The 21,455-nt window shown below is 42.6% G+C and overlaps 1 protein-coding gene across 2 annotated transcripts in view; it reads left to right on the forward strand.

Moving 5' to 3' along the window:
• ZC3H14 (zinc finger CCCH-type containing 14) overlaps positions 1–21,455 on the forward strand; it is a 319,723-nt gene that overhangs the window by 55,223 nt on the left and 243,045 nt on the right. For both annotated transcript variants that reach the window (XM_078660018.1, XM_078660019.1), the window contains exons 3-5: positions 4,800–4,914; positions 12,263–12,303; positions 17,598–17,787. In XM_078660018.1, the coding sequence (XP_078516144.1) occupies positions 4,800–4,914; positions 12,263–12,303; positions 17,598–17,787 (346 nt within the window). The remainder of the gene's footprint in view (positions 1–4,799; positions 4,915–12,262; positions 12,304–17,597; positions 17,788–21,455) is intronic.

The following is a 21,455-nucleotide window of genomic DNA, read 5'->3' on the forward strand; positions in this document are numbered from 1 at the left end:
GGGTGAGTCGGCCCAGGGCAGAAGCCTGCTTTTCAAGATGCGCTCAGTGCGGACAAACTATTGACTGTTTCAGTTGCCAAAAATGTACGCTACGCAAACGTGCTCCCTATTGTGTCTTTGATGAAGTATTACGTTCAGAGGTCTCAATTGTGGTATTTACCCCAGCCTGACAGGTTACTAAGCGCATTGCACCATTGGCCATTGCAATTATATATTAATTTAAGGGGGTCATGCAGAAGACTACACAGAGGATGAGTCCTTACAGGTCCTTCCTCTAAATGACTAGTTTTGTAAAGCAGTGGATGTCTCCATCCACCTGGTGTTGGTTGCGACCATGGGACCTTTCGAACGCTACATTATGGAAATGGCCTATGCCTACCAGAACTCCCAGTCCCTAAGGTCAGAAATTATTCTGGGATGAATTTGAGGGCCTTTGAGTGCCCAAAAAGGTCTTCCTGACTCGCTCAGACTCTGGCGCGCACAGCGCCCTAGCAGACATGACCGACTTATATCCCGCCCACCTCGCCCCCCCACAAGGCCTGGAGGTGGCTGACTCCCAGGGTGATTCAAATGGCGGGGCTAGCCATGGTGTCCCACATTGGTACCAGCCCCTGCAGAGCTGATGAATGATCCAGAGGGTCCCTCTAACATGCTGACTTCTTGAACCTCGCTTGGCAGAGTTGACCACTTCCAGTAAGGTTTCTAAATTTGTTGCAGGGCACCTTCAAAAGCCCCTAGAGAAAGAGGTCCGAGCCTGCCTTAGGGTGGAGTGCCCTCGCCTCGCCTCGCTCTACCGGATAAGGTGTCAGCAACCCTAGAGATTGATCCAAGAATGGCCACATTCCTCCAGAAATATATTACAGACCCAAAGAAGGGCATTGATAGATCCTGGAAGTCTTGCCAGGACAAATTAGTAGACCTCTTTGGTCCTATTATAAAATTTTGGAGCTGGCAGAGGAAGCCAAGGCCTTGGGCAACCCTATTTCCCCAGAGAGAATTTTAGATTGGGTGCAGCATGTTGACGTCTTTTTGGATTGTGCTCTCTCAACCAAGAGGTGTCTCTCCCTCCGCTTGAACGTTGACCCCAAATTGGGGGACGTGGCCTCCTCCAAGGCAGGCACGGTGACTTAGGGAAATGCTCTTTGTGGAGCCATTCTTTAAGGAGAAGACCTGGTTCGTAGCCACGTTCACCTACTTCGATAAGACGCAGGTCTCCATACAGAAAATAATTCAGCTCCGAATTTTTGTTGGGGTGGAATGTGGCAGATCTGTCTGAGCAAGGAGAGTTCTTCCAGGCATGACGAGGGCACCACAGCCGCGGTTCAAGAGGTGCCTCCAGAGGGAAGTTCCGGGCCTCAATGTGGTAGTTTCCAGGCCTCAATGTGTTAGTTTCCTCCTTTCCACAAATAAAGGTGCGAAGCTGGTTGGCACAGTGTGAACACAATTGGGGCCAAATTACTATAGATGTGTGGGTCCTTCAGACCATCAGGGGCTTTCATATAGAGTTATACGAATTCCCGGTCCAGGAGTCCCATTCTCGCTGTTTTTTTCAGAAGATCAGGTCACCTTTTAATAGATCAGGAGGTGACCGACCTGCTGCAAAAAAGGTGAAGTTTCCACTACCTGCCTCCACCCACGAGGTTTCCTCAGCAACATTTTTTTGTGTGTATTACGCGGATGGTGGTCCACACCCTGTAATAAACCAGATGGAGTTCAGTCAGTGGTTGGTTTACCGCCACTTCAAGAGGGAGGGTATTCATCTTCTGCGCGATCTCCTCTGACCCTGGCGGACCCCATTTTTCCCCCCACAGTGCTGTTTTCTGCTGTTTAAATAGAGAAACCAAGTATATAAGTTTACAACCCCGTCTTTCAGTCTATCCTCCGCTTCATGGTGTTTCACCAAGGACCTCAAGCCCCTAGTGGAAACTCTTAAGGGCGAGGGGCTTTCGCCTCCTCTATCTTGTCGATCTTCTTTTGGACCAATGCTTGTCGCGGCTGATGTAGCAGTTGCAGACAGCGGTTGACCTTCTGCAACGTCTAGGGTTTGTGATCAATGAATGGAAATCTCTCATAGTGCTGTTCAAATAGATGAGGTTCCTCGGCTTTGTCATAGATTCCATAGCACAGACTTTAAGTCTCCCCTCTCAGAAAGTTTTGAAGATCCGCAAGGAGCTGAAGAGAATGTTGGCAAGATCCACTACTTCATTCTGGCAGGTAGTCAGGGTGGTAGGCCTTCTGTCGACCTGAAAACAGGCGATTTTTACGAGGCCTCTCCCATACAGAGCCCTGCAACGCTTTCAACCTCAGACAAGGTCTGCAGTACTTGGAACAGGCACCCTTAACAGACAAGGTGAGGGGGAGATGAGATGGGGGTTGGATCACATGGAGACGTGGAACAGACAAGCCATATTCTTCTCCAACACGGACATTGTAATAGAATCCGACGCCAGTAAATCCGGGTGGGGAGCTCGCTGTGGGACTCGTTTGCAGGAGGAAAATGGTCCGCAGACGAGTGACAACTCCACATTATTGATTTCCGGCACTGCTGGAGACTCCTGGGCATTTTTCATGAAGCAGAGGGATTACTGGCAGCAGCATGGGCTGACGGAACAAACAAACGTTACTGATCTGCATGGGCCAGATGGGTTGGTTGGTGTCTTTGAAATTAACAGGATCCCAGGGGGTGTGTGAGGTGGTCGCTACTGTAATTCTTGGCGCCTCTAGCTTCACAGGGTTTAGTATGTTGTACTATCAACTAATAAAAGGGAAGCAATCTCTACAGGGCACGTCCCGGTTCAAGGGGCCTCTGTGGGCGAACACCTTTTGGTCTGTGAGCAAATGTGGGGGATTCTTTGACTCTTCTTCCGGAACCTAGGTACTCCGCCTTATGGGATGTTAACAAGGTTTCGCGCCTCTCCATTCTTGGCAGCAAAATAACCATTTGTCGTGTAAGGAATTGTTGGTGAAACTCGCCATGCTTTTGTGCCTAGTGTCGTGTCAGAGATTGTCTGACATGCGGGCTCTGGATATTTCGGGAAGGGTCTTTACCCTGCAAGGGGTCACTTTCCATATGTCTTGGCGTACCAAGCCCAATTCTAAAGTGATGTCTTATCCTGCTTTTGACAGTTCACCCAAGTTATGTGTGGTCCGATGTGTAAAGGTTTACGAGAGCATGACGGAAGAGCAACGTCCACCAGGCGAGTGTCAATTGTAAATACTTCTCGGGAAACCTTTCAAAGCAGTCACTCCTCCCTCCATGGCTAGTTGGATCTGTTGGGTCGTGCAAGAAGCGGGCATTGACGTCTCGCAATTTGGCGCCCATTCTATTAGAGGAGCAATAGCTTCTGAAGCTTTTCCTTTGGGACTCGCCTGGAAGACATTATCAATGCAGCAGACTGGTCTTCGAAAACCATGTTCAAAAGGTTCTATTTTAAGCCAAGTGTTGAGAAGGCGTAATTGGTGGTGGATAAGCTTTGAACAAGCACAATCCTCGCCTCCGGTCCTGACATTGATTGATACATTTCCTAGTAATCATGAAGGAAAGTCTCAGACATATTAAGGACATGGAGGCGAGGATCGATCCCGCAAAGGTTCCTGAGATCCTTGTCCCCTGCCCAGAGGGTTGTAGAATATTAGGATTTTTCACTGTATATCCACAGTTGTATGGTAGAAGTATTGCTTGTTTATTCTTTCCAAAATAAAGGTTTATTGCAATTGTGCATGTTTGCAGAGGCAGTTGCTTAGCCTGTGTACTCTTTTATGGTAAACGTATTATCAGCCTTGCTTTTTCTGCATGTTTGCTTCAGCGTGTCTGTTGCCTTAACTTGCGCAATACAGGAGGGTTCAGATTCATTCTTCTTGTCCTAGCTTTTTTCAGGTTCCGATGGTTCTAAAGAAGAACTATGGAAAATGGTGGAAGATCCTGTCTCAGGCAAAACAGAGGAAGCTATCCAGTGGGCTTCCGCCTTTGTAGACATCCTGGACTGTTCATTGGCGGATTGGTGTTGACCTTTTCCCTGTGCACCATGGGAAAGATCGTTTTTGAGTTATTTCATTGAAAGTTACTGGAAAGCAAATAAAGAAAGTAATGTACAATCCGCGCCTCCGTGTCCCTAATAAAACAAACTTTCCTTCTTGATTACTAGAATTTTTTTCACTCTGCTGCAGAACTTTGGTAGTAATTCTCTTATATTCGGTTGTCTTTTTAAGCCATGAAGTTGCTCTCTCACTCACTGCTAATCTCACTCCACTCCCAAACCCATTGAAGGGGAGATATTCTACAATGAAAGAGTTTTGTTAATGAACCTAGCATGGTATTAATCATTAGTAGTTTAGGAATAATCAAATTACTATTAACCTTTTACGGATATCCTCAGGAATAACTGTAGACAAAGATTGTTGGTTTGCCATGTTGTTGGTGAGGGACTCTTTTCTTCATTGCTTCCTTTACAGTGCTTATAAGACCTTAGACAACAGGAATATTTTGATTTCAGATTATTCTGCTAAATATTTCTTTATGCCACTGGAGTTAACTGTCCAAAATGTATTAGATTCTCTTTGTTTACTTATCATAATGGAACACTTCTGTGGTTTGTAGAGGGTCATACCCAAAATGGTATTCTCTATGTCCTTGTTGCCAGTTAATTGACTGCTTTTGGAGAATCACTTGCTTACATAAACTAGACTGGAGCTTTATTCTCTTTGTCATATATTTATGAGAGTATGAGCAAGCTATTTAGTGAGTTTAGTGCCATAGTCAGGTGATTGTGCACCTTCATAGCTCTTCTTTTTTTCCCCAGACGAAGAACTCCCTGACTACATCATGGTCATGGTGGCCAACAAGAAGACTCAGGAGCAGATGACGGATGATTTGTCACTCTTTCTAGGAAGCAGTACAATCAAATTTACAGTTTGGTATGGTCATTGAATTACGGAAGTATAAATGTTTCGCACATGAAATTTCTTACTTGTAGTCAAATTTCTAAAAAGGCAATTGTGTGCTTTGCACAGTAGAAATTGTTTGTTATTGCAAATTGTGAAGAAAGAGGTTTATTATATGATGTGGTTGCTAACAAAATTAACTAAATCCACCAGAGGGTTCCTGAAATATAAATTATTAAGCAAGTAATAAACCACTGCTTTTTATTCAAATCAAAAACAAGCATTGGCATCTACTGTGTTTGTGGTTACTTGGAAAATGTTTGACTACTCCGGCAAGGACCAAGTCCCAGGGACCAATGAGACTTGGCAGGACAGTTACCCTGCAGTCTAATCTGTCTCCAGTCCAGTTCCAGGCTCTGTGAGCGAACCACCATAGACATCAATGGATTGGTCCTGATTCCAGGATGTGGAAGGATGCTGTGGATGCTGATCTGGCAAAGGACGGAGGGTGGGAGATCATCATGGGGCCATTCCTAGTTCCACAAACCCAGTGAGGCGATTTTTGCCACAGGGGGTTGATGTGCCTCAGTGTCTCGTTGAAGCCCAGCCATAACCTGTTGTCACTTGTCTGCTGGTCTCTGGCTACAGCAAAACCAGCGGTTCTCTTTAGCTGAGGATAGTGTTTGTCTTTGTTGACCAAACTGCACTCTTATGACTCTCCCTAGTCCAGCAGACTTGGGTGCAACTTTTGAGGGTTAAGACTTTGTCTTCCAGGCTGCATTTCAACCAGTCAATGGCGGTCAGTCAACAAGGCAGGCTTCTTAAGCTTTTGTGGCCCTGTAGCTGTAACAGCCGTAACAGGAAATCAGCTAAAAGACTCTTGAGGTCACTTCTGTTTGGGGCTTGTGGATAGCTTTTCGACCAGGGCACCACAGGCGCAGTCCTCTCTTTGGCCTGAACCTGCTGAACCATGGTCTAGCAGTCTTTGGTGCAGTCTCTCTTCACCGGGTCCAGGTAACAGCAGAGCAGTCTTTCTTTGGTCCTTTCTCCAGTGCAGCCGTGATCTGAAGTCTGGGTGGCAGGGGTGCCGCGTTAATGTCCAGAACGTGCCCTTGGGCTGGTGGGGGTGGGGGGCGGGTGCAGTGTCTACTAGACCATGGGCTATCAGCCCCCTCCTGCCTGATGACAACTTCCTGTTAAGTATGGCTTCTAGCTGTCCCAGAAGGCACTATTCTGTCCATTCTCAGTATGGCATACCCCCCACCCCCCTCCCCCCGCCCCTCCACCCTCGCAGTGTGTGAAGCTCAGTAGCCCATCCTAGAGATGAGGCTACCTAAGGGTTACACACCTATAAAAAAAACTGGTTTGGCAACTGTTTTACCCTCTCTCTACTGAAGCCAACCCTCTACCAAAACAAAAGAGCAGCCCCTCTCGTGGGTGTCCACCATGTACCTTTCAAACGCTGATTCCCCTTTGAAGCTTGCCTTTTGGGCTCACACCCTATTCGGCCTTCCTTCCAGGAAGAGATAACACCTCTTTCAACGGCATGTCCTTTGGGTTACTTCCTGAAAGTCATTCACAGCTCTCCCCAGGATGGCAGAAAGCTGTCCCGTGGCCAAAACCATAAACTCGCTGGAAAACTTGGAAAACAAAGTGGCAACATTCTAAAATTGTCATTTATTAAAAAGTTGGATTAAATTCGACTTGGGCATCAAGTCGGGTTAAAGTTAACGATTCATTTGATACCATGAAATAACAACTTTAGTAGTCTCATTCAGAAGTTAGCACTACTGAGTTGACAGAGTGTAACTCTGTGCTCGTCAATGGGGCTACTAGCCCTTCCGCAGTAAACACGACAATGCAGGGTTTGTACTCAAAGGAAATGTAAAGTTGAGAAAACACATGTCCAACTTTTAAATTAATCACCCTGCCTTTAGGGCTCAATAGGCTTGCCTTACGGGTGGCATATAAATATTTAAAAGGAGGGTTTGGGCTTTGCAATACTTTCAATAGCAAAGTTGAGTTAGCAGTCATAAACTGCTCTGCCAGCCAGCGGTGGTGGGCTGGGAGTTATACTTTGTTTTGTCTCACTTGGGGTGGCACAGTAGGTGCTGCAGTCCACAAGAGGCAGTTTAACTTACAGGCCCTGGGTACCCCTAGTGCCATATATTAGCACTAGGGGTAAATCCAATTGTGGGTGAACCAATCGGTCATATCGGTCTTTTAAGGGTCAGAGCACTGGCACTGAGGTCTGGTTAGCAGACCCCAGTACACCTTCAGAGTCGAAAAACAGCAGCATCAGTCCAAAACTTCCGGTGATCATGAAAAAGTGGCCTTTCCTAACACATATAAAGTATTTTACACTGAAAAGGGACTTTTTATTTCTTTGTCACGTTTTTTTTACATGCTACTTTATTATGAGTGAGTCAGGTAAATTGAAGGGCACAACCTAACACTAGAGAGGTTAAGGAGTTCTTATTATTTGTAAATGCCATCAGACCGCATTTGCTTGTTTATGCAAGCATTGTTTGTAAATGAATAATTATTGAAAGAAACTGTGATTTTACTAAAACCCATCTAATTTATCTTACCCCAATCCCGGCCAGAACCCGCCACACAGAAACCTGCAGATCACAGAATGATGTATTTTGATGAAGCACTAGGAGTGTCTAAAGCCAAAAAAGTACATATTTTTCTGTCAAAGGATATATCATGCAGGTTTGCAATTGTGAGACCTTGATCTGTAGGTTGGATAATTAAGGGAGCACACACCCTAAAGCTGTGTGATGCATTTATTTTTTCAGACAGTTTGGGGAATGCAATACTTGGTGCAGCAGACACCCAATAGGATTGTAATGGATTACTTTAGGTGACGACCACCATGCGTCTTTCAGATTTGTGATGTCTGTGTGCTATTAGTGTGTGAGATTATAGAAAATCATTGATGGCTTACAAATTAGGTAGGCTGGAACGGCACCAGGAAAACAGAATAGTATTTTGAGTATTTGACAACAACTTGTAGATTAGTACGATTGTTAAAAACACTAAAATAGAAAAATACACGTGTTTCACCCCAACAACTAGTTGGATGCTCTGTGGTTCTCTGGGCTCTGGTTTTAGATGAATAAATGAACTATTTTTTTGTCCTTTGCTTTTTATTCACAACTGTATGTATGTTTGTTTGTTAATTTCACATTGTGTAACAGGTTCAAGTTTATTGATGTTATGCAGCAGCACTGTGGCTAAAGTAACCAGAATTCACACATGCAGTGATGTCTCTCGGCAGACGAGCTGGATACTTTCAGATCTGATGTTGGAGAAGACATTTTGCTTTTACTAAAATTATATATATAGTATAGTTAAAGGAGATTTAAGCCAGCCCTCTTCATCAGTTGATTTGTTGTTGTCATTCACCTTTTTCTTCTGCCCCCGAGAGCAGTGGGACAGATCATGTTCATATTGCTCATGTTAGGCATTGACTAACCAAGTTGACTGACCGCATTCTGTTCTTTCACATGGATTTTTCACACAAAGTAGTTGACATGGATTACTATGGCAATTTTTTATATATATACTTTCGATTTTAGACATTCTTTTTATATTGATGAAGGCTTGGCAGCTCCACAAAATATAGTCAAGTCAAGTCAAAAAAGGCTTTATTTCGACATATAGAATATCTTTAAAAGCATACATACAAGTAAAATTCATTTCAAAGCATTTAAAGATAAAAACGTATTTTAAAAAAAAAACCCTTGCATGATCTAAGTCTGCAATTTTTACTATTATTTTTTTTTTTATTTTAGGGGAAGAATATTTAAATTACCTAAAATAGGCATGGTTATAGAACAGGCCGTAAAAATAAAAACATAATTAAACAATTTGTCTAAGTCTTTTTGACCGAATCCGCCATGCCCACCCAAGATACTTCGAGGTGGCGCATGCATAAAAAGTGCGAGTGTCTGAAACAAGAATCCTTAGTGCCTCATTGCAATGTCTAGTTCCCAGTGTACGACACAGGGGTTTTAACCATTTCATCCTTGGAACTTTATAGGCAGGGCACTCAAATAAAAAGTGAGGGACAGATTCATGGCGCTGTGGGCAGAAGGGACACCATGGAGCAGTCTGGTAGGGAATTTTCCAGTGGCTAGTAAGATCCTTTACAGGGAGAAGACCAATTCTAAATTTAAAATACAGGGATCTTTCCCAAGGGGCTGAGATTATGTCCAGATACAGTTCTCTAATGGGGACATCTTTGGACTCCATAAAATTTCTGGTCGACTTACAGATCGAGGCAGAAGAGTTCCTTCTACTTACCACCCAATTCCAATAAAGCTGTTTTATCGTTGATTTGGGCGGGGCTGACTGTTGGTGCCATGCTTCTTCCAGCCCCAGATTGGTGAGTAGTGCTTTAATATCCGTTAGCCACTTTATTTTCGCCCAACCTGTCGATCTCATTATCTCCCGCAGGCCATCCGCATAACTTGAGAGCTCAGGGACTCTCCAGATGCGGGCCCACAAAAGCAAAGGACGTAGCTTTGCTAGATCTTCAATCGCCCGACAGCCCATGTCCAATTGCAGTGGCAGGATGGGGACAGAAGGACCAAGGGACATCAAGCTTCTCAAGAAGGTGTTCTCAGCTCGAGTAAGATCTTTCGAGTTTGACATTCCCCAAAGTTCCGCCCCATACAGAGCGGCGCTTACTCCTCTGGCCGAGTAAATGTCCAAAACTGCAGCTATAGGTTTAGTTGAGGCAGCTCTCTGCTCTTTCAGCAGGGTCCCGGTTACTTTTTTCAAATTTAGCAGCATTTTGGTCAGGTGCTGGTCCCATTTCATAGAATCTACCAGCCGGATACCCAGGTAATCGAAAGTCTTGGTCCTATCCAGAGCAACCGAGCCCAGTGTTGGAGGAGGGCCAAGTTTTTGCGGGGGATTCAAGATAAGATACTTTGTTTTGTCTGTGTTTATACAAAGTCCTCTTTGTTTACAAAAGTCATCAAAACCAGAGAGAAGCTGTTGTAGGCCCATTGGCGATTTTGACAGAAGCAAAGTATCGTCCGCAAAAAGCAGGGTGGGAATTAAGCGACCTGCCAAGCGAGGTGCATCTGCTGATATCCTTGACAAGTGGTCCACCACCCCGTTAACATAGAGCGAAAAGAGTGTTGGGGCAAGAACACACCCTTGCCGGACGCCTCTATTCACATCTATTCTTGAGGTCTTTTGACCGTTCGGACCCCAGCGAATTTGGGCATAGTTTTTTTCGTGGAACTTCATGATCAAGTAGAGCAGGTAAGGTGGCAGGCCAAGATCACTAAGAACCTTCCATAAGTTATTTCTGGGAACCAAGTCGAAGGCCGTCCGGAGGTCGATGAAGGCAAGATATAAAGTGCCCTTCCCAATCGTGACGACCTTCCAGTGAATCATGAATAGCCTTAACGATTGTTCGATTGTTCCTGTACCAGTTCGGAACCCTGCTTGGAGATCCGAAAGTATCCTGTTTTCATCTGCCCACTGCTGTACTCTGGTTAGGAGGACCTTGCCTGCTACTTTTTGCGAACAATCTATCAGGCTGATCGGCCTGTAGTTCCCAGGGTCTTCTCTTGAGCCTTTTTTGTGCAGAGGGACCACTTCGGCGGCCATCCAAGAGGCGGGCAGTGGAGCACCCACCATGGCGGCGTTCAATACTGATGAGATTAACATACTCCAATCGCCTAAGTCTGCACGAAGCAGGTCGCCCGGAAGCCCATCGGGACCAGCCGCTTTGCGCGGGGCGAGAGATTTTATAGCACCTTCCGCTTCTTTCTTGGTAAACAGACTTTCATCATAGCTCTCGTCACCTCGAGGGATCTGTGGTAATGTGAAATCCAACGCTTCAGCTACTGGCGCTGTATACAGTTTCGAAAAATGTGAGTACCAGAGATCCTCAGTTATGTTACAGGTGATGACTGTATCTAGGGGTCTATTTTTCTTGCGAATTAAGTCCCAGAAACCTTTTGCGTTTTTTCCACCACTGGCGATACGGAGTTCCTGCCAAAAGTCATCTTCCCAGTCTCTCCTTGCTGTTTTAAGCTCCGCTTTATAACTCTTGCGTTTGGTGGCTATTAAGGTTGCATCTCCACTTTTTACAGCCAATATCAGTGCTCTCTTTCTAGCTCGACACTCCTTCGAATACCAACCAGGTTTGCCCTGCCGCTTATCCCGGTTGGTGTTTCCCTTTTTTACTTTGGTCTTAAATAGGTCCCCAATTGACAGCGAGATCTCGCTAAACATTGCTGTAATCCGATTTGGGCTGACAGGCTCATTTTCTAAGGTGGCACAGGCTGTAGAAGTAACAGCTTTGATACATGAAAGTTTCTCTTCATCTATTGCCATCTACTGTGTTTGTGGATTACTATGGCAATTTTTTATATATATACTTTCGATTTTAGACATTCTTTTTATATTGATGAAGGCTTGGCAGCTCCACAAAATATAGTTTTACCAAAGCCAAGACAAAACACGCATTGACAAACCCATAAGGCTGACTGCAAACACTAGATTTAGTGGCTTTGCCAATGTTTTTTTCATTGGGCCTGCAAATATTTGCTTCCTGTTTGGATACATGGGGCCATATACATGTTGGCCCAGATGTAGCCAAAAATCTTACATGAAGTTGTACCAAGATTCTGGAGCTCTTTTTAGAGGTCTTGATTTTTTGTTTAAAAAAAATAACCTGTAAGGGAAGATTTGACCTGGCAGATATTGCATGTTGTATTTAACGTACTCTTTTTTCATATGTGAACAAGTCACACCAGCCTGTATAGCAGAGTACTTTACCACATAATAGATACAACAGCACACAGTGTCATAAACTTACACAAATAACTGAAAACATAGACATGCAGCATACATAAGTTGAAGATGACACCATAAACTAGTCCACTTTGTGCATGTCACATTCACATTCCATAAACACGTGCATGGCTATTCGTACAATGTATGAACATATCAATATTGATGCCTGGGAAGCTGATTTTACAAAAATCCCTATGTTTTTAGAGTATTGAGGGGACCCCTGAAACCATTTAAAGGGTGTTGTGTTCTTAGTTGCTTGACATCACTCTGACTCAAAGATCTCATGCATAGCTTCCTGCTTCCAAGCCTATTCTATGCAGCTGCATTCTTTAGTGATCTGCACACTGAATATCTGCCACTTGCAGAAGGAAAAGAGGCTTTTCCCTGTTTGTCTCCAATTGGGATGCTGATTTTGTAAGTAATTAAAATAGCACAGATTATTTGTCCTGGCAAATCTTTTGAGCTCTGATCCACAGATTCTATGGTCGCTCAGTGCATTGATTGCAGATAACAAGAGGGAGAATTATGTATTTTGTTTTCTGTTTTCTAGGCTGCATGGAGTGCTAGAAAAACTTCGATCAGCCACTTCTGGTGAGTTGAAGATGGCAGGGACAATAACCCTGCTTGACTGTAAAGCGGCAAATCCATATGTGATGCTTTCCTATGTTCTTAAACCATGCACAAGGTTTTGTAAAGCCAGTCTTGTTTCATTTGTACTTAGAACCCAATCCCTTACTCATTCTTTCTTAACTCTCATTTATGTATTTATTTATCGTACATAGCATAAACTCCAGCCAATTGAGTCCAAGCTGTACATTGCATAACGAAAAGAGCTAGGCAAGCACGTGGCGTCATTCAACTATGATTGCAATAACAGTACCAAAGTAGTTAATGTTGAGGTAGGGCTGATATAGAATACAAAGAACGAAGGACTCATTAGACAGTGGGTGATTAAAAGTTGTGAGGATGCATTCATGAATGCATGGAGAGTCAATGTATATAAACATCTAATGACTGATGTAGAACATGGAGATGGTCAATGATGTAAGTGTTTTTATTAACTTGTATTGGGAAAACACAGAGTAAAACACAGTAGGAACTGTTAAAGGCACTCCAGTTTTGAAAAACCTCTGCACTTGAACCAGCAGTCATTTGTTCTCTAGAACTCCTGCCTTTATTTACTTGTACTCTGCCTCCCCTTTATGTGATCAACTAATGCCAAGTGGCAATAGTCCACAAAACAGACTTGGATTGATCTCCTCAGTTCCAAATGACATAAGCTTGAAAATAGAGAGAGGATGGAGCAAAGAAGGTTCAGAGAACGGATAGGGAAGTAGAGCGCACTTCTTCGCATTGTAGAAATAACTTTTAGCATCAATTAATAAGCAGAAATTCTGCAGCCGACAAACAGGAGGGCGAACCTCTCTCACACATTGAACAAGAACTGCTCATGCCTGAGTCCTGTACAGAGGACTAGTTCTGCATTCATGGGGCCGGGAGGTAGATTGGCCCATCATGAGCTTTGACTTTCTTGTGTGGTGGTTGCTACAATGAAATCATAAAAATATCTGCTGCTTTCCCATGGAACTAATTTGTGATATGAGGTTGAGTAAACCATTCCAGGTTGCTAACGTTACCAGTCTGGAAGCCGACATCAACAAAGATTTAAAAATACATTTCTTGATTTTGGTATATATTCTATTGAAAATGTGTATGGGGGAATTATACTCTGTGGTCGATATTGACCACCATGCTTAAGTTGCTGGTTAAAGAATCAAGTTTATATCCAGCGTCAGCCAAAATGGTAACTTATTCAATTGCTTGGAATATCCTATGGTTATTAGATGGGAATATATTTGCTTCATATGTTTGGAAGTCGTGGGATTCATATCCAAGTTTCATTTGCATGCACTAAAACGGTTTCAAATACAATGCGAATATCAGTGATGAGAGTGTTTAACCCAATGGAGGTAATGCAGAGATTGTTTCATCATATTTATTTAGTTGCTCAGGAAACGGAAAAACTCACGGATGTTGCCTGGCACATGTAATCATATTCATTTTAGTTTGTGTACCCTCGTTTTCTTTCATCATGTACACTGAAAAGGGGAGCACATTGAGTGTGAAGGGTCCCAACAACTATTACCTTGTGATTAAGACTATTGAATATTGATAATCAAAAATCTACGAAATCTCTTTTCCAGGGGCTTCGAAATTCTTAATGGTTTTAACATGCTACTTAAACAACACTTGGGAAACAACATGCACGTTTTTTTTCGAAACAATGAAAGAGATTGAAATGCTTTGTTTTTACTGTGTAATGTATATTTAGTCAAGGGATACCTCTTTTAGTATTGAGCCCTTTATTTGACCGAGACTTTTGGCTGGTATGATGCATAGAAGGGTTACATCTTTAGTGACCTCTGGAGTAGACCCTACGTCTGTCACAGCCATGCTTTGGAGTCTTCGACAACTTTGAGAAAGCATGCTATTATTATGAACATTGATGAGAGAAAATGATTACACCACTATTGATAGGGAGGAATATTGCCACATCAAAATATGCTGTACATTATGTTTTGTGTGGGTGATGATATTAAAGATAAGAAAAACAAGATCCATGGATGACTAATTGAGAAGAATCTGAAATGGGCAATAGTGTAGCAGGGATGAAGTGGAAGGTGAAGAGTACCATTTTTTGGAGGAGGAGGAGGAAACAGCGACTTGTCGAGAATGCTCAAGGAAGTATGGGCGAGTTTGTCTTCATTCTCTTCCATGGCCCTCTCTCTCTCTCTCTCTCTCTCTCTCTCTCTCTCTCTGTCTGGTGGCAGTCCCTTCTGCTTCTTCTATCCATCAAATAAGCAGTGTGTGCTTTGAGTCACATTGTTCTGTTACAAGGAATAATGGAGAGTTTCGACAGGCCTCTCTTTTCATCGATCTTTATAGAATCTGAAACTGAAAGATTTCAAAGTTTGCTAAAGTGTTGAAGTTAAGGCCTAGAACTCTTTATCCTGGGTTGGCAAAGACCAGTTGTCTCCAGCTTGACCCTCTGTTGCAGGATTGTCTGCTTCAGTTTAGTTGCATAAGTTGCCTCCTTAGAACATAGGTGTCAAGGATCAGAACAGTTATTAAATTTCCATTGACGATAGCAACAGAATCGATGCTCACTTTACCTCCAAACTGCCCTTTGCCTTCAACCACCCTCTTCTGTTATGCCAACAGATTGCATAATCCTGTAAACAACCTTTACAACGCAACTTTTACATCGCAGAGCCTTTACAACGCAACCATTACAACGCAAACTATTACAACGCATTGCTCTGGGGGGCGCTCTAGGATAGGGAATAGGTTAATTTACTATCCAATAACCTTCCCTAGTGTCCACGGGGACTGGAGTTGGAATAGTACATTAAACTATTCACTATCCAGCACCCCAAAGCACTATGCGTTGTAATGGACTGCGTTGTAATACTTGTGTTGTAAAGGCATGCGATGTAAAAGCATGCGTTGTAATGTCATACATCCGCATAATCCAAATGGCTATAATCACTTACAACAGGTTTGCAGGCTTAACAGCCTAGGACTAGAGGTATAGGTGTCAGACATTAGTTTAAAATGAAAAATTAGAAAAATCCATTGTATGTTTCTCTGTGATAGCATGTGTCTCAATAGGATATATCTTCCATCGATGCATGAATACTTTTTACGTCTGTGTAATAATGCAAATTGTTGGAATGTAACAAAGCTATGATTTTATAAATTCTTAACACAACGCAAACAATAATGTGATTTCAAATATTTAAAAAAATAAAGTTAAGTAATCATTACTTTGACACCCTACAGGGAAATGAGCGAAATTAATTGAGCATTTAAAATCCAAAGTTGGATCTAAATTACTGTAGTTAAAAAAAGAAAAAGTGTCCACTAAATCACACTTCCTTTGGGTGTTGCCCAATATTGTAGTATTCTTATCCAGTATCATTGATACTGGATGAGAAAATTTAAGTTGTTTAGATAATGCAGACTGCAAACCTAGCTGTCCCTTGGTTTAGCGAGAACGTGTATTATTATCACTAAACTCCATTGCCCTTGTGTCAGAAAGAGGAAAGGCTGAGTGGTCTCTGCTACAATTCATACCTTGACTACAGGTTGCAAAAATATTACTTCAAGAACTTTAGAATCTAACCAAACAATTTATTTAAAAAAACAAATATTAAATATGAACACACTGTGTATGGCACAGACAGTCAGTTGTAATAATTTCAAGTTGTGTAGTATTGGAAACGTGTGATACTTGGACATAAAACGTTAAGCAGTGAAATGACCGAAGCATGGCTACCTATATACTTATAAGTATTTGTATAGTCTTCCAGGGTCCAAAAAAGCCAGACCATGCTTTTACTAAACCCATTAATAAATAAATATGATTATTCTCATGTTTCATCCACTCATACTTTGATTTGGACTGGTGAAATTTATTGTCCTTCCAACACTCAACAAAGTATCTTGAGTAACTGCATCTGAAATATATATTTTTTTAAAATAATATTTTGGCCCGAATTGCAATACGTCAGACCCACTAGTGTGGATCTGTGCAGCACTGAATATATAAACAAATAAATGGAAATTAATTTAACCAGCACTTATTTAGGAATACTTGCACTCCTGTTTATATACAGCTGTTTAAACTTTCTGTAATCTAAGTATTAAACTCTGTTCATAAGTTGGTCAAAGGACCCTTGACTATACCGTTGTTTGCCTATTTGAGTTTCCACGAAGTCTTAGTTATACAGCCACTCTAATAGAACTCTTTGATTGGCAACCATACTCATTATTGTCAGGTCTGGTTTCATAGACCGAGTCCAGAGACAATTGTTCCACTTTTGGGTAGGTTTAACATATGTTTTAAAGTGTCCTATTTTCCTTTTGATCTACTATAGTTCCATGTGTTGTATATTTTGAAGCACTTTTCTGTGGTATAGCTGAAAAGGAATAAGTTCTAATTATTCTGCTTTTGGGTACCACCATTAAGTTGCACAGTTTGTTTGGTGCAACCTTCTGATCCCAGTTGCCTTTACAGTTGCTTAAATGGTTTTACAATTGTCAAGTGTGTGTGTGTGTGTGTGTGTGTGTGTGTGTGTGTGTGTGTGTGTGTGTGTGTGTGTGTGTGTGTGTGTGTGTGTGTGTGTGTGTGTGTGTGTGTGTGTGTGTGTGTGTGTGTGTGTGTGTGTGTGTGTGTGTGTGTGTGTGTGTGTGTGTGTGTGTGTGTGTGTGTGTGTGTGTGTGTGTGTGTGTGTGTGTGTGTGTGTATATATGTATATATATATATATGTATATATATATATGTATATATATATATGTATATATATATATATATGAGAACAACATCCAGCTCATACAGAAACATCCATGAAAACAGGCGCGGACTTCAGGCTGTCAGGATACGGCATTAGTTTAATGTCATAGGTCACCCTCAACCCATGAGACAAGAGATATATATGTGTTCGTGTGTGTGTGTGTGTATATATATATGTGTGTGTATATATGTATATATATGTGTGTGTGTATATAAATATATATTAACCAGGTTTATTGAGTTTTTAAGCAATTGTAACAAACAAGATGTGCAATGTAAAACACCACCGCTCAGTCTTATACATTGTTTCCTTAAACACATTTCTGTTTTAAGCATCAATAAGCATTTAGCAAACCAAGGCCCCGCCCTTATTTGGCTCACCATTTCGCCCAAAAGTTAGTGTATTTCTGTGGGCAATCCTGTGCCGCATATATAGGCTAACCTAGAGTCTATTTTGCAGTGCACTTAATTTGTAGGTATTTTATGCTATGATTGTTTGACAATAAGAATATATTTGTTGGTATTGTAGATCCCAACAGTCAGAAGTCAACCGATGCCATCATTTTTGAGAGCAGTATGCCCTCGAATAAGAACGTCTCTGCCAGCAGTGAAGATGGAATGCCTGATGATCCAGGCCTTTCCATCTCTCTGACCCAAGTTGAACATCTCGATCCTCGTGTATCTACCAGCTCTCTTGGGCAGGGTGCCTCTTATGTCAGGTAAGACAGCAAGTGATCCAAATGTCAAAGTAATGACCCACACAACATAAAATCTAAAACAGTTTTCAAATGTGAAGGGCCTCTACTGCAAAAGAAAGTGTTTGATTGAAACCTCTGGCTTGTTTCCACCAAACTGAGTTCTGAGTAGAAAGTCTAAAGTGTGTAGAGACCATAATAAATCGGAGAGCTGCTTGGAGAAAAGAGCTTTGTATATGGAGAACACAATGTATATTACCCATGTATGCAGCTTTTACCCACCACTGATGGTGCTGCTAAGAATATGACATAAGTTCATTTCCGTGATGGAGATTTCTCCTTGATGGGAACAACAACAGAACATTGTAGTCATGTGGGAACGAAGAGGTCTGATAAGACATTGATGGACATTGGCAGGTCTGCTCTAATTGCTTAAACAGTGACTGCTGCTAAAGTAAGCAACCACATTGACCCCATGATCTTCATATACTATCTCTTCTATTAACTCAGAGAGATTTGGCATTTCCTCTGTTATTGAACTATTCCACCAGGTTTTGCATGTGGCTTTCTTCAAACTATCCTAATGATGTTACTCTGCATGTCTTCATCTCAGATATCTGAGTTTAAATTCTTTTGTAATGCCAAAGGCTGATGTTGTTGTCCATACCCCATTTCACCTTCATCTGATGTCTTACGATCAGACACAACTCCACTTTTTTGACAATTATACCTTAGTGTACACAAAGCTATTAGAAGAAGTGAAAAAGTAAAATGTTCCTGGCCCTCCCTCATAAAGAGTAAACATCTAGACCCAATCTTGAGTAAGTCTGGAACTCCCAAAACACAGTCTTCTTCCAGGGAGACAGCACCACATTTCAGAACACATGAAACTCAGATAGTACAACATTAAGAGGTACTCCTGTTCCTAAATAAATATGAAGGGCACAGTCAGCACTGCTCCGAGACTTGAGAAGATTTCTGCTCTGCTTCATACATGGTATGCCCTCTCCTTCCTCACATTGAGGGCTTTCATAAAGGTGTGTTTGAAATTTTCCAAACTGTGGTATCAGAACCATCTGACATTCCTGTGCTGTCAAGTTCGCTTTCTTTCCTGCAGTAGATCTATGCTTGTGGCTTGTACCATGAATTGGGATTACATGCATTCTAATTTCCATGCCCACTGGGCCTCATAGCATTGGATCTTTTTTAACACCTCACTCAAAGCTAAGAACAAGACATTGTTGGACCTGGCATCCCCCTAACCTTTTCCCTTAAGGCCCCCTATTTTTGCTGACCATTGGTCTTTGCACACATTACCACTGCTATCTAATGCTAAAGTGCTTGTGTTCTCTCATTTCAAATGTTAGATTGGCTTATACCCAATATGCATATTTAATTTACTTGTAAACCCCTAGGCTTGTCAATTAGATGTTACTAGTGCGGCTGCAGTGCTTAAGGAGCTTTATAAAGAATGTTTCAGTTCTGCTATTGCAGCCTCCGTGTATGTGCAGTTTTAAACTACCTTTTGATCTGGTGAAATAAAACTCTTACCATGCCCAAATCTATCTATCTATCTATCTATCTATCTATCTATCTATCTATCTATCTATCTATCTATCTATCTATCTATCTATCTATCTATCTATCTATCTATCTATCTATCTATCTATCTATCTATCTATCTATCTATCTATCTATCTATCTATCTATCTATCCTGAACTGCAAACTTCAAAATAATTCTTCACCACTGCAAAGCCTACCTCTCCATTAGGATAACATTGGAGTTACCTTATTACATGTTATAAGTGTATTTTCAAATGGGAACAGGTAACCAGTTTGTGTTTGATGTCTCCAGAATTGTAATTGAAAATCCTAACTTATGGTGCAGTCGGATTTTAAATTTCAGTTTTGAAAGTGCCAAATTAAGAAAGTGGGCATTTTCTTGCCTTAGCCATTTGGTGCCTGCAGCCTGTCTCTGGGTCAAATGACAGGGTGTAGGGGGAGCTTAGGTGTGACTGGATGGACCATCACTGGCAGAATGGGAGGAAGGAGTTGGACCCAGTCCCATTTTCACTTGAAAAGGCTGTGTCTTGTTTCTACCGAAAAGGCTGCATACCCGCTGTAGTTAGTCTGGAACCAGGGCCAGGAGGGCATTGCTCCTGTGTTCTTCAAAGGTATGCCTCTAGAAGCCTACCCCCCACCTCAAAGGCACGACTGGACGTCTACTATTCTTTACACTCCAGGAGCTGTGGATACTCTGGCAGAAAGAGGGACTACTGTGCTGCTGAAAGAACTGCCACTCTGCTGGACTGATGCTCTGCTTAGCTGACCCGCTGCCCTCTTTCCTGGGAGAGAAGGACTGGACCTGCATGTCTTGAACCCAGAGTGACTCCACCGGCTAGTTGGCTGGCCTTCTGCTGTGAAGCCTTAGGGACCCAAAAGGCTTCCAACAACCTTGCACCTGGACTCTGCCATCTCTGAGTCTACCCTGCCAAGTGGTGTCAACCCAGTCCTCGGCCCTTGGAAGTGAGCTAAATGTGCGGTGTCAGACTGGGTGGGTCCAGCAGAACTGATGCATCATGTCTGCTGCTCTGCGCACTACAGGGCAGCAGACGATGCATCCTTAGCTCAGGCACTCGCATCCCTCATCAGCGGCAGCCTCGACGATGGTGACAAACTCCATAACGCAGCCTCGCCGCTCCTTGGAAATGACGCAGCGCCTGACTGTGCACTGCATCCCTGATGCCGGACTTCCCATCACAAGCCCCATCGACAGGATTCTCGACGATGCTGCAGGCCTTCGCATCGCAGCATAGCTGCATCTCAGTAACTATGCATTGCTTCGGCTGTGCGACCCATCTTCGCCACAGATCCTCAACGCTCTGTAAACCCGGATTTAAGGTACTTTGCTCCGCGGACCTAATTGGGTCCCTGTAGTCGGTCTGCACTCCATAGTGATCAGCCTGAACTTGTGACTTCGTCCCAGTCCGGCGCGACCATCTATCCACAGTTGGCGCTTTGTGCTTTTTGGCTCCATTTTTTACTAAAATCTTTAAAATTGCATATTTTCTGTTAAACTGACTGGATCTTTGCCGTTTTGGTCTTATTTTATTTGTTAAACAAAGTTCTATTTTTCTAACGTTGTGTGGGATGCTTTTAGTGTGGTGTTTACACTTAATAATTGTTTAAAGTGTTGCACAAAAACTTTGAACATTGTCTCGAATTAAGCCTGACTGCTCTGTGCCCAGCTACCTAAGGATTGAGCACAAATTAATTTAGGGATGGTTTGTGGCTCTTCCTGACAAGGATTCTTGCATGGCAACAGCGTCGTGGTTATTCTGAGCTACCTAGTTTGGCGCTCAGAGAGGGTGTTGGGAGTCTGTGCATGTTCTTCACCAATGCTGTGTAATACAGCCAGGTGGAGAACATGTTAAGTGCACATGACTATTTGGTCAGCCCAAGAGAGCTAGCCAAACAGTCATGCGCACTTAGGTACACATATTTCCTACTCCCCCTGCTCTGATAATCCAGTCCTGCCCCACCCTAAACTGGCTCAAAATGAAAAATAAAATGATAATAACATTGTGCACTTATCATTTTCTTTTTTGCACTGCTGAAAAGCAGTGGGGCAACACTCCTCTGCTTTTTTGCACTGCTGAAAAGCAGTGGGTGACTCTCCTCCACCTTATCG

Source organism: Lissotriton helveticus, chromosome 9, assembly GCF_964261635.1.
Source record: "Lissotriton helveticus chromosome 9, aLisHel1.1, whole genome shotgun sequence".
Taxonomy (NCBI): Eukaryota; Metazoa; Chordata; class Amphibia; order Caudata; family Salamandridae; genus Lissotriton; species Lissotriton helveticus.